At 41.9% G+C, this 14,101-nt stretch overlaps 1 protein-coding gene across 1 annotated transcript in view; it reads left to right on the top strand.

Annotated features, from left to right (window-relative positions):
• LOC106874306 (DNA repair and recombination protein RAD54B) overlaps positions 1-10,527 on the top strand; it is a 53,133-nt gene extending 42,606 nt beyond the window's left edge. Inside the window, exons 16-26 of the mRNA XM_052973480.1 lie at positions 764-875; positions 3,039-3,218; positions 3,415-3,620; positions 3,983-4,150; positions 4,521-4,647; positions 6,110-6,216; positions 6,695-6,760; positions 7,989-8,102; positions 8,585-8,737; positions 9,815-9,889; positions 10,266-10,527. Of these exons, the coding sequence (XP_052829440.1) occupies positions 764-875; positions 3,039-3,218; positions 3,415-3,620; positions 3,983-4,150; positions 4,521-4,647; positions 6,110-6,216; positions 6,695-6,760; positions 7,989-8,102; positions 8,585-8,737; positions 9,815-9,889; positions 10,266-10,370 (1,413 nt within the window). The 3' untranslated portion in view covers positions 10,371-10,527. The remainder of the gene's footprint in view (positions 1-763; positions 876-3,038; positions 3,219-3,414; positions 3,621-3,982; positions 4,151-4,520; positions 4,648-6,109; positions 6,217-6,694; positions 6,761-7,988; positions 8,103-8,584; positions 8,738-9,814; positions 9,890-10,265) is intronic.
• The last annotated feature ends 3,574 nt before the right edge of the window (positions 10,528-14,101 follow it).

A 14,101-nucleotide genomic window follows, 5' to 3' on the forward strand; every position in this document is an offset into this window, starting at 1 on the left:
TATATATATCTAATATAGGATATAATTTTCAAAAAATTTTTTCAGTGGACAGCATATTAAAAAAATACCTTTTAAGGTGAAAATTATAAAGAACTTTATAAATAAGGGCAAAAGAAAAAATTTCTATGCCAAATATGCTGAGAATAGACTTTGAATCATCAATAACCACAGATAATTCATCACTATAAGCCCGAGTCTCGAAGCAAGCTGACAGAAATTTCTAAAAAATTCCGTTATTACCAAATCCGTCCGATTTCTGAGTTAATTCATAAAGAATTGTTTCGTCATCAGCGGTAAATACGTTAAGAAATAAATGGAATACTTACTTGCACCCATGGAATAAGTGATGAATTATATGTGGTTATTGATGACTTAAAGTCTATTCTTGGCATATTTGGTACAGAAATTTTTGTCTTTTGCCCTTATCTATAAATTATATATGTATATATATCTCAGTATTGATATGTCAGTTTGCTAGTGTCCACCCTAGTATCTCTATTAGTTGAAATAGTAACAAATAAGAAACTACCATATTTGAAATGAGTACATGGTCGGAGTGAGGAGTGTTGGAGGTATTCTCTTATTGCCTCCTCACCCATGTTGCATTTTTCCTACATGCTTGCTTAAATGTATTGTTAATCTAGTTAGTATGTTAACTACTTCTAGTTCCCTCTAGTTAATGACCCTCTTTTGTGTACGAGGGCATGGGGTACATGACTATCAACTCGAAATGAAAATAGAACACTATTTCTTGTAATTCCAGTTGCTAAACAGTCTCCCTGTTCGCAGACGTCTTGTTTTGAGTGGGACACCGGTGCAGAATGACTTACAAGAATTCTTTGCCATTGTAGAGTTTTGTAATCCAGGAATCTTGGGTAAGTCTATGGAACGTGAAACAAGATGGCCAAAATGTGTGAATAGCTTCTGGTTAACTTTCATTTCTCTAACTGTACTTCTTTCTTTAAGTTTTTATTTTCAACTTAAAAAAAACGAAAAAATACTGTTTTGTTTTAATGGTGAAAGGTGTTAGGGCAGTATGCCATGACCCCTTTCTTATTGTCTGGGACTAGAACTGGCTGGAAGAGGTTATTTCCAAAATTGTAGCTGTAGTCAGTTCCCTCTGACTGGCTCCCATTCCAGTGGCATGTAAAATGCATCATCTAAATGTGGTTGATGCCAGTGCCACCTGACTAACTCCCATTCTGATAGCACATAACAAGCACCATCCAAACTTGGTCGATGCCAGGCCTGCCCGACTGGCCCCCATGCTGGTAGCACGTAAAAAGGACCCACTACACTCTCTTGGAGTGGTTGGCGTTAGGAAGGGCATCCAGCTGTAGAAACCTTACCAGATCAGATTGGGGCCTGGTGCAGCCTCCTGACTTGCCAGTCCGCAGACAAAACCGTCCAACCCATGCCAGCATGGAAAGTGGACATTAAACGATGATGATGAGTGGACACCAGTAAAGGTACTCAAGGGGTCAAAGGCTAGGAATTCCAACCACATTTCGTGGTTCACTTCCTCAATAGCTCCTTTATGGGATCCACTGGCTAAGGACGTCTTCAGGAGGAACTACATCCGGTTTCGACCCCTGCTCCTCAACCGTTTTCATTGTGATGCCACCCCCTCTTTTTGAAGTGTCTTCAGCTCTGGTGTTGAGTATGTTTTTTTTTTTTCCTTTGACCTTTTGTTCTTTGGTTTCTTTGATGCAGCATCAAATGAGTGTCAGTGGGCGAATGACCACCCTGCCAAATTTCCTTCCAAATACTCGCCGGTAGGCTTCAGCCAGTGCCAGCCAACTGTCGAACTGATACGTGACACGATCTAAGCTTCAACTGACCGATGGAGGGGAAGAGCAAGTAGTTTTGGTCTGCGCCCTCTCTAGACTTACCTTTCAACAGAGTCGTGTTAGTTTCAGCTCCAGCAGCCAGAGCTGACTAGCTGTTTGGTGGTACAAGCCTTTGAACTATTGGGGAGGAGGGCTCGCAACGAACGAGATCACTCCCTTGGCCCATCTGTCAAGCAGCAACGCTGTTTAAGTGCCAGCCAGCCTCACCAAGTGACACTATTTCCCAGTCGGCATGTTATAGCTTTTGAGCCATTTCAGGTTGATAGTGTTTATTAACCCTTCAGCATCCAAACTGGACATATTTGGTCCAAATATTCAAACCAGCCAGATCCAGCCTCTCACACCTGCCCTACAATGTCATTCTAAAAGCAAACAACCACATCATCGAAATCTTGAAGCCTTCAGATAATGCATGACCAATTCAAAGCAATGTGAATCATCATCATCATCATCATCGTTTAACATCTGCTTTCCACGCTGGCATGGGTTGGACGGTTTGACTGGGGACTGGCAATCTAGGAGGCTGCACCAGGCTCCAATCTGATCTGGCAGAGTTTCTACAGCTGGATGCCCTTCCTAACGCCAACCACTCTGAGAGTATAGTGGATGCTTTTTTACATGTCACTAGCACAGGGGCCAGAGGGAGCTGGCATCAACAAGCAATACATTTGACAGAGTAATCTGAATGCTAAAGAGTTAAGTCTACCATTCTCAGAACAGCAGGGATTCCTCTGGCAGGATTTCATGTAGTTTCTGTCTACCAAATTTCACACGCTCAATTTTGGTTGACCTGAGGCTATAATAGTTTCATAATTTTGTTACAAAGCTAGCAGTTTTAGGGGAGAGAGAGAGCTGGTCAATTACATTGACCCCTAATGCTGAAATGGTTTTTATTTTATTGACCCCTAAGGGATGATGAGCAAAGTTGCTCTCTGCATAATGAGTTATAAGAAATGTTGTCAAGCTTTTTCTCTAACATGCTAATGATTGTGCTAGCCCACCACCCTAACCTGAGCTCATAGAATTGTGAAGTAAACTTCATGACTATCCAACCATGCCCACCATTATCTGTTGTGCACCACTGTTATGCAGGATTTTGTGTTCTTATTTCTTTGCTCCCTAAAGCATCCTTCCCGTTTCTTCTAAACTGAACAACTCAACTGATTACATTGTTATTTTTGCATTTAGGAACTTCTTCCTCGTTCCACAAAATCTATGAACTGCCTATTATTACATCACGACAGCCGACAGCAAGCAAAGATGACGTCAACCTTGGTATGGAACGAGCGGCCGAACTGAATCGGTTGACAAAATTATTCCTCTTACGTCGGTGTCAAGATATCAACAACAAATATCTCCCTCCAAAAGGTAAACATCTAGAGTTTCACATAATTTTTTTCTTCTTAAGCTTCAACAGTTCGATCTTCATATTTTCTGGTTTGTTTGTTGTTATTGCTGTATTTCTTTATCATCATCATCATCATCATCATCTCTGTTATTTATAATTCCAGCTTCAAGCAATCATAACGCTCTACAAATGCCATTTTCTAAAATCTCATTTCAGTCGAGCTGGTTGTATTTTGCCGTCCGTCTAGTCTTCAGTTGACTTTGTACAGACAGATTCTTACCTCGCAGATGATTCGACGGTTTCTGGCTGGTCATTATGATGGTGCGTCTCATTTAATTAGTATAGCAGCTCTCAAGAAACTGTGTAATCATCCAGCATTGCTATATCAGTCACTGGTGTCAAATGACAGTGATGAAGACGAGGTAATGTCACGAGGCTCGTTTGAATTTCTATCAATAAAACATTTTGCTTTTGTTCCACGTTGAATAATTCCTCAACCATTTCTCGATGATATAATGCCATTCTCTGTGTCCAAAAATTCTCCATGATTCTATAGCCATTTAACATCTGTGTCCCTTCACTATAATTCTCCATAATTCTTTAGTCATTTCACATCTGGCAAAGTGAGCCAGACTCATAATATCGACATATTCGACAATGAAAAGAAATATTGAAAACACCTCAAAAACCTAACAATGTTTTTTTAACTTGTTTTCCTAAATGAAGATCCTGACGTTTTCCGATATTGTTTAACGACTAAAGGAATTTGTTTGTCTTGTTTCAGGAAGGTAGCGTCTATCAAGGTTTAGCAGCATTCTACCCACAAGGTTATTCTGTCAAAGACAAGTTACTGGAGCATGGCAGCAAACTGAATGTTCTGGCCGCGATACTCAGTGGTGTATTTGCAACCACACCCAGGGAAAAAGTTGTACTAATTGCCAATCATACGAAGGTGAGCCTGTCAGTTATATTTCAGGTGTAAGGCTTTAGAATGGATGTGTTTGTTTGACTAATCACATATCAGTGTGCTGTTAAGAAGTTTGCTTCTGGACCACATGGTCCCAGGTTCAGTCCTGCTGCACAGCACCTTGGGAAAACGTCTTCTGCAATAACCTCGGGCCAACCAAAGCCTTGTGAGTGGACTTTGGTTGATGGAAAGTGAAAGAAACCGCATTGGAGCACAATGCAGTCTTTGGACCCATTGGATCTTGTCAAACCTTCTAACCCATGCCAGCATGGAAATGTGGATGTTAAGTGATGATGATAATAATGATGATGATGATTGATGATGATTATTTGTATATTTTGTTTATTTATTTTAGACATTGGATTTACTGTCTGATTTCTGTGAATCTCAAGGTTACATTTGTTGTCGTCTTGATGGACAAACACCCAGCAACAATAGATTGAATATCGTGAAACAATTTAACACACAGAATTCCAACCATTGTAAGTATCTTCTTAAGTTATTTGATGTAAATGGACAAGGGAATTGATGTAGTTTGGTAGTGAGGCAGAGTTTGGTGTGTTGGTCAGTTGAAGAGAAGAACCACTGTCCATCACAGGTTAATGATATTTTCTTTGAATGAGGCCACTGGTAGAGTCATTGGCATAACCAGGCAGAAAAAAACTCTCTTTACATTCTGAGTTTAACTTTGCCTTTCATGCTTTCAGAGCTGATAAAACAAGTACCTGCTATGCACTGGGGGGTGTCGCTGTAACTGACTTGGCCCCCTTCCCCGAAATAGCTGGCCTTGTGCCAAAGTTTGAAACAAATATTCAAACCCTGTCAAAACAGACTCAGTAGCCTGGGGTAGTTTCCTACCTGGCCGGCCCCTGCCAACCATCCTACCCATGCATGCATAGGTAGGACGGTTGGCTGTGAGGTAAGAAGTTTGTTTCCCAAACATATGGCTGCAGGTTCAACCCCACTGCATGACACCTTAAGCAAATGTCTTCTACTATAGCCCCAGGCCAACCAAAGCCTTGTGAGTGGATTTGGTAAAGAGAAACTGAAAAAAGCCTGCTACATATATATCGTCATCATCGTTTAACGTCTGCTTTCCATGCTGGCATGGGTTGGACGGTTTGACTAAAGACTGGCAAGCCAGGAGGCTGCACCAGGCCCCAATCTGACCTGGCAAGGTTTCTACAGCTGGATGCCCTTCCTAACGCCAACCACTCCGAAAGTGTAGTGGGTGCTTTTACGTGCCACCCGCACGAACGCCAGTCAGGCGGTACTGGCAACGGCCACGCTCAAAATGGTGTATTTTATGTGCCACCCGCACAAGAGCCAGTCCAGGGGCACTGGCAACGATCTCATATATATATATATATATGGGGAGGGAGGAGGGTTACTCTCACCTTGTGTTGTTGATATCAAATGAGTTGTAAACGAGTGTCATTGTTGTACAAGCAATGTCCATGGTTTCCAATCTTCTGATGACAGGTGTATTTGTGATATAGCAAAATATGTATTAAAACTATTATATATCATTTAACGTCTGCTTTCCATGCTGGCATGGGTTGGACAGTTTGACTGAGAATTGGCGAGCTGGGAGGCTGCACCAGGCACATTTGGTGTATCATTAGCTATTATTGTATCAGTTGTATGCTGTCAACTTAATGTGACAGTCCCATGAAGGGAATAATACTACTGTTGTTTAGACCTTGGAAGCTGGACTGCTTCCTGTCGGCCTTGACACATTTCCTGTGTCCTTATGTTTACAAGGGGGAGACAAGCACCCCCACCCAGCTAAGCCTGCATCCAGAGACATGTTTCTGAGTCTTTGCTCGTCATCAGCCATGCTACTCCAACATGTAAACTGTCACATGACATAATATGTTAATGGTTTCTCTCTCTGTTTATTTGTATGCTTTATTCTCACCTTTGTTCGTTTCTTGTTTGCAGTTATTTTTCTATTAAGTTTAAAAGCTGGAGGTGTTGGACTGAACCTAGTTGGGGCTTCACGTCTCATTTTATACGATATTGATTGGAATCCCGCTAACGACATTCAGGTAAGTTTTGCTGTATTTGGATTATGTATTTTACCTTGGTTGTATACCTGTTATGGAGGCATGTGGCTTAGTGCTTAGCGTGTTGGACTCATGAGCTTAAGATTGTGGTTTCAATTCCCGACTGGGTAACGCATTGTGTTCTTGAGCAAAACATTTCATTTCATGTTGCCTCAGTCTGCTCAGCTGGCAAAAATGAGCCATCCTGTGATGGATCGGCGTCCCATCCAGGTGGGGGATTTATACTCCTTTGAAACTGGTCCTCCTGAGTGAGCCTGGTCTGACTCAAGAAGGAAATATTTATTTTTTATTTTGCATACCTGTTGTACACCTGTTCTACCTTTGGTATATAACTGGTTCTACCATTTACCATTATGTATAACTGTTTTTATTATTGGTCTTTACTTGCCTTACTTTTAGTAATTAGCTATTTCCACTTTGACCAGTCGTTCATTATTCCCAATTATCCTTTTCTAATCAGGCAATGGCCCGTGTCTGGAGAGACGGTCAGAAGCGGAAGGTCCATTTATACAGACTTCTTACAACAGTAAGTACAATTGCAACTGGAAGTCCCAAAACATTGAAATAGCTACTCTCTCTCTCTCTCTCTCTCCCTCTCCCTCTCCTCTTCCTTACCCCCTTCATCTTCTGTCCCCCCCCATCTTTTTTTTCCCTCTTATTCTTATTCGTTTTATTGTTCATCATTTTTCACAAGAGAGGATTTGATCTCACTCTACCAGTAATCCTACTTTACATGGTCGCCAAACCTGTTAGAAATAGCAACCAAATCTCCCTCAAATCACATTCAATTATTGTAAATGAAGAACAATTCATTTAGCAATGGAGACGCTGCCTTTATTTCAAATAATTTTCAAAATAATGAAGATTTAATGAAACAACTTTGTCATTATTAAGCTGGTGTTTTGGAACCTGAATTAAAATGACAGGTTTTAATTTAGATCACTTTAAAACAGGAAATTTATGTTGGAATTTGGGACAATTTCAAGGGAATTGGTCTCAAAAGGGTTGCTCCCTCATCATTATCATCGTCGTCGTTTAACGTCCACTTTCCATACTGGCATGGGTTGGATGGTTTGACTGGGGTCTGGGAAGCCAGAAAGCTGCACCAGGCTCCAATGTGATCTGGTAGAGTTTCTACACCTGGATGCCCTTCCTTATGCCAACCACTCTGAGAGTGTAATGGGTGCTTTTTACATGCCACTGGCATGAGGGCCAGTCAGGCAGTACTGGCATCAACCATGCTTGAATAGTGCTTTTTGCTTGCCATCGACTCGGGAGCCAGTCAGGCAGCACTGGCAACGACCACACTCGAATGAGACTTCAAATATAAAATCATTTTCCTCTCTTTCTCTCCCGTATCCCCACTCAATCAATGGGGATCTTAATATTGCTGGTTGCATGACAACCCCACAAGTTCTGATGCCACAAAAAGAACATAATAAAACCCCCGTTATACTCTATAAACTGGTTGGCATTTGGAAAGGCATCGCATTACAGAAACCATGCCAAAGGAGACATTGGAGCATGATGCCGTCTTCACATGCATCAGATCTAGTTACTCTCCAACCCATGCCAGCAGGAAACTTGGACTTAAAGTTCTGTGGGAGGGCCCAAGGTGGAGCTGGAAAGAAGGTTAAAATGTAATGAATTAATTAAACTCTGCAATGTAATTGCTCTTTGTTAGATAGTTTGTTTTTTCTTAATGGCAATATGTCATATAATAATGTTGTTGTTGTCATTATTTCTTTTGTTAGGGAACCATTGAAGAGAAAATCTATCAACGGCAGATAAATAAGCAAAGCCTTAGCGGAGCAGTAATTGAGTGCCGTGAGAAGGGAAAGGTGAAATTTTCCCTTGAAGAACTTCGTGTAAGCATCAATATTCTTTTTACATTTGGGTGAGAGACACAGTCACAATTCCATTCTTAAGTAATATTATACTCAGAACCGGCCTGAGGGGTTGCTGGCACACCCCGGGCAAGCTGAACTTCAGCATGTACAAGCTGATGGTTGTGGAAATTTCTTTGTCTTTGTCATGCCCTCCTTAGCACCCCCTAGTAACTGCCTGAGTTGCCGGTGCTTTCAGCCGGCCCTTGATAAAACCAAATGATAAGAAACCCTGAAATATTTCTCTCTCCCACTACACTCTCTGAGTGGCTGGTGTGAGGAAGGGCACCCAGCTGTAGAAACTCTGCCAAATCAGATTGGAGCCTGGTGTAGCCATCTGGTTTCACCAGTCCTCAGTCAAATCGTCCAACCCATGCTAGCATGGAAAGCGGACATTAAACGATGATGATGATGATGATGATATATAAATATAGTTAAATTTCCAATGCTTTATTTTGAAACAGGATCTTTTTACACTGAATGAACAAACTCAATGTGATACACACGATCTGTTGAAATGTCCCTGTAGAACTGGTGGACATGTTGAGGAAATCCCTAACAAACTGACCCCAGTTCGACCATGTCAACTTGGTGCTGTCCCAGAGACTGATGTCATGGTAAGATCATATTTCACACCCCTATAATTAATCAATGTTTATTAACACTAATTAATCAACATCTGTTGAGATTTTAGCTTTACCTAACTACAATACAGTTATAAATTGACAGGGAGGAAAGTCCACACGTAGGTACTTGGTGTGCTAGAAATAGCAGCCAGTTCTCCTTTCTATCATACTACTATCTAGAAAACCAAGGAAAGGACATTGGATGATGTATATAACAGGTTTGTTATGTCTGAAGAAAGAAATGGTCATGGATGGATTGCCTTTGAATGGGTGTGTGTCTGGGGTCGACTGGGGCTAAACAGTAATAACTGATTTAGAGATATTTCCTCTCCTGGCTCTCCAGTTGATCCGATTAACAGAAGAGCCTGCTCATGAAATTAACATGCAAGTGGCTGAGTACTCCACAAACATGCGTACCCTTAATGTAGTTCTTAGGGAGATTCAACATGACACAGAGGGTGACAAGGCTGGCCCCTTTGAATTACAGGTACAACTCATTTTTGCCAGCTGAGTGGACTGGAGCAATGTGAAATAAAGTGTCTTGCTGAAGGACACAATACACTTCGGGTATCGAATGCATGGCCTTATGACTGTGAGCCAAATGCCCCAACCACTAAGTTGCACCTTTTAGAAAATTAAAAGAGGAAGGTCAAAGTGGTGTAAGATGGATCTGATTGATGTCCAGTTTGGACATATGTTGGTGGTGGGGGATGTAGAGTGGGGAGGAAGGGTTGGGGACGTTTAGGGGGAAGTTGATGTGTGAGGGGAAGACGCAATGAAGGATGGAAATTATTTCTTTTTGGCTTCAGTTTAGGACATAACCACAGGGGCCAGTCAGGAGGTACTGGCATTGGTCACGTTCGGATAGTGCTTTTTACGTGCCACCGGCACAGGGGCCAGCCATGTTTGGATAGTGCTATATCATAGAGACGATGTGGCTACTACACACACACATAGAGACAATATAGTCATCTTTCACTTTAGACTTTCTACCAGCTGTTTGTATTTTTATAGTTCTTGCTTTCTAAAATACAAAATAAACAAGTTTATTTTTTGTTTTGTTTTTAGGGAAAGAAAAATTTAACAATGGATGAGTTAATGGACTGGAAACATTTATCTCCTGATGAATTTTCCTCTCACTTAGTAAGTACCTACCTTGGTTACTGGAATATTTTTCTAGAAAACAAGACCACTTGTATATCAGAAAATAATGGATGGCATTAGAGAAATGGGCGATTTGCTATGAAGTTTCCACTGTCTTCTGATTCCATGTCATAATTTGAAACCACAATGATACAAGTGTGACTGCTGTCACATCCATATTACTTTTGTATCTGTATCACTGTCACACTCATATCATTATTGCACCTGTATCACTATAACACCTTTATCAGTCACACCTGTATTATTGTTGCATCTCTCCTCTCTCTCTCTCTCACACACACACACATCTTAAAGATATTAAATTGTTCTGTTTAAAACTTGGACTATTTATCAATAAGAATCTCCTTTCTTTTAGGAATGGCATCTTCCTTCAGGACCAGCAGAAGAGAATTATGTTACCTTTGCATTTTGGAGTGAGACCAAAAATGTGTTTATCACAGAAGACAAGAGCGTTCTTTAAAAGCACAATGTTTAGATGCAGTTGTTTATTTATTTTCTTCCATTTTCTCACTAAAGTTATTCAAAATTCTTCAGTGAAATTATTTTTTCATGTGTACATAGCCAACAACAACAACCACCACCACCATATATGGTAATAAATACCCTGCGTTATTTCATCTCTTGTTTTATTGGTTTATTTTTTTACTAATGATAATATTGTGTGTGTGTGTGTGTGTGCATGTTTTGTGAGTGTGTAGCTGGTGCATGTGTTTCTATGTGTGTTATATCTATGGTCGGCTCCAGCTCATATCCAAGCATTGGGTTCGTCAGTTTCCATCCAGTCTCCTCGGCTGATGTTTGTGCCAAATGTAACTTTGGATTCCGAGTTAGTGGTGAAAGAATCATGGGCAGAATTCGCATGGGATGGTCGGTGCAGGTCGAGGATGTTAAAGATGCTCCTTTCTTCTCCTGCGTTTTACCTCCTCATTCTGTTGTCTGTTCTGCACAAAGGAGCTGGCTTCATTGCGGATAGCAGTCCTCTAGGTTGTCCTATCCATGACAATCTGTTCCCATGAGGTTGACTGGATGTTAGCTTAAGCCAAGGTCTGTTTGAGCTGGTCTTTAAAACAGAATTGCAAGTTCTCCGTAGAGCATGATCCTTGGGAGTCGAGAGGGCTCCATATGCTGGATGGGTCACATCTAGCAGAGAATGGTGGCTTCTTCACTTGGTAGTGAGGCGCGGTGAAGAACCTTGTTGTTGGTAACATGATCTTCCCATTGTATGTTGAGGATCTGTCATAGCTTCGATTGCTGGAAGCATTCAAGGCACTTGAAGTCATGGTGGTATGTATAGATGTGCATGCATATATGTGTGCATAAGTGAATTTGTGTGTGTTTGTGTGGCTATAGATCAGCAGCAGATCTTTTTAACCCCCCCCCCCATCACACCAGTTTGTAAAATCCTGCAAAGGTTGATACCACCTGCCTCCTGGGGTTAATTAATAGTAAATAGTTGTCCCTCTTGCCTTGCAGTAACAGCTGCTATTTGGTGAATATGTCATAGAAATTAGGTGTAAAAAGAAAAAAAACCAGGTCATGTGATGATGGTAGAACGTTTCACACAACAAACGCTGGCACCGACCAACATGGATGTAGTCTGAAAGCAATAACAATCGGCTGGAATTGGTGGACAAGTCCTCTTTGTTAAGGTCTTTGAGAAAATATCATGTGCAAGACAGAAATATCAGTAACCCAAATTTTGAACGAGAAAGGACACTGCCACAAACAATAAACTAAATCTAAATACAGTCTGTCGTTTTTGTAAGCCATGAATATCCATCCCCTTGAAGGATGCTGTGACAACAGCTAGGGATCCCTTGCTCCCAATGGTTTTGACTGCATATTCTGACACCAATTAGGGGTATTTCTGCATCCCCACATTGAAATATCTTGTCATCACATATGCTAGTTAACACACAGCTGGGACCTTGACAGGGACTGCTTCGTCCAGGACAGAGCAGATGTGGGAACAAAAGGTGACAAAGAGGTGGTTCCACGTCCCACAATACCCTGGAAGTCCTGGATAAGAGCCCCATAACTGGATGCAGTTGGAAGATACACACACACACGCACAGAGGGCTTTCAGTTTCCATCTACGAAATCCATTTAGAAGGCTTTGGGCAGCCCAGTGCCCTAGTAAAAGACACCTACCCGAGGTGCCATGCTGTAGAACTGAACCCAGAACCATGTGGTTGGAAAACAGCCACTTCTGTTCCTTGATGCACAAAAGAAATTGTCAATATTTGAAGTGAGATACTTTCACAGAATTCTTGGTTTTTTGTGCAATGATAAGGATTGACAGAATTGGTTGAGCAGCATCATCATTATTTAACGTCCATTTTCCATGCTGGTATGGGTTGGATGGTTTGACTGAAAACTAGTTAAGCTGAGGAGCTGCACCAGGTTCCAATCTGATTTGGCATGGTTTCTATGGTTGGATACCCTTCCTGATGCCAACCACTCCAAGTGTGTAGTGGGTGCTTTGTCTATGGCACGGGTGCCAGTTATGTGACACGAATTGGCCATAACTACAATCTCACTTCTTGACAGGTCTTCTCAAGCATGGTAAACCGCCAAAGGTCTCGATCACTTCTCACTGCCTTTGTGAAGCCCAATGTTCAAATGGTGCCTTTCATGTCCCACCGGCACAGGTGCCAGTCAGATAGCACTATCTTTGGCCAGGACTATGACTTCACTTGGATTGACGAGTCTTCTCAAGCACAGCATATCACCCAATGTTTGTAGGGTGCTTTTTATGTGACCCTGGCTTCAGCCACGACTACGATCTCACTTGGCTTGATGGGTCTTCTCAAGCACAACATATCGCCAAAGGTCTCGGTTCCTTGTCATTGCCACATCAGAAGCAATGTCTTGGATTTCTTCTGACTCTTCATATTCCAAGTTCAAATCATACCGAGTTGAACTTTGCCTTTCATCCTTACAGGATCAATAAAATCAAGTACCAGTCATGTACTGGGGTTGATGTCTCTTTGTCATTCTTAAACCCTCAAAACCTGACATAAATCCCCCCCTCTGAAATACTCAGTCGTGGGGGGGGGGGGTTATTCTTCATTTTGTGAGTTACAAGGTGACCTCAGTAGGTGCCACAAACAAAAAACCAAACACAGTCCATGCCATAAAAAGATTGGCATTAGGAAGGACATCCAGCTGTAGCGACCATGCCTCAGTTGACATTGGGACCCAGTGCAGTTCTCTGGCTCATTGGATCCTTTTTCAAACTGTCCAACCCATGGCAACATGGAAGACGGGTGTTAAATGAGGATGATAGGAGTGCTGGACTGTGAAACTCCGTATTGGTCAGTTCTAAAGTTGACTGTTACAACTATAACAACAACAAGAATATATTTTACCTTTTAACCATTCCAACCTCTTTGCTATCATCAGCAGATGGCTACCTCCCCCCCACCTCTATCTGCTATGCTATGACCACATAAGCAATGAATTTAGGTACCACACATGAAGGCCATGGCTGGATTTGATCATTGAACACAAACAATTGTGATGAAATAATGTTCTCAAATTTTGGTGCAAAGCCTGAAATTTTGAGGGGGAGGGGATAGCTAATTACATTGCCCCCCCCCCCCCAGTGTCCATTTTGTAACTTCTCTGGGGGAGAAGTTCCAACAAAATGAAATCTCCAAGAGGTTTAAATGCACGAGTCTCCAGTATCCAAGTGGATACAGCTCTTGGCAATATACCGTGCTTATGTTGACCTGTCAAGCCAAGTGAGACCATAGTCGTAGCTGGTGCTAGTGTCAGGTTAATGGCACCTGTGTTGGCGGCACGTAAAAGGCACCCACTATTCTCTCAGAGTGGTTGGCATCAGGAAGGGCATCCAGCTGTAGAAATATTGCCTTATCAGATCTGAACCTGGTGCAGCCTCCTGGCTTGTCAGTCCTCAGTCAAACTGTCCAACCCATGCCAGCATGGAAAGCAGACGTTAACAATGGTGATGCTGATGTCTGTTTCCAGTTATTCATTAAGACAGCATAGTGTTGTTCGAAGGAGATTTGCTCTTATTTCTAGCAGTGCACATGGTCGTGTTGAGAAGGAAGCTGCTGGTTGTATGTCAGATGGCATGATTATAGGTGTGGTCATCGCTGCTAAAGATGGACTTCAATATACAGTAATCCCTCGACTGTTGCGGGTGTTACGTTCCCCCCCCCCCCC

The sequence above is a fragment of the Octopus bimaculoides genome, chromosome 1 (assembly GCF_001194135.2).
Source record: "Octopus bimaculoides isolate UCB-OBI-ISO-001 chromosome 1, ASM119413v2, whole genome shotgun sequence".
Taxonomy (NCBI): domain Eukaryota; kingdom Metazoa; phylum Mollusca; class Cephalopoda; order Octopoda; family Octopodidae; genus Octopus; species Octopus bimaculoides.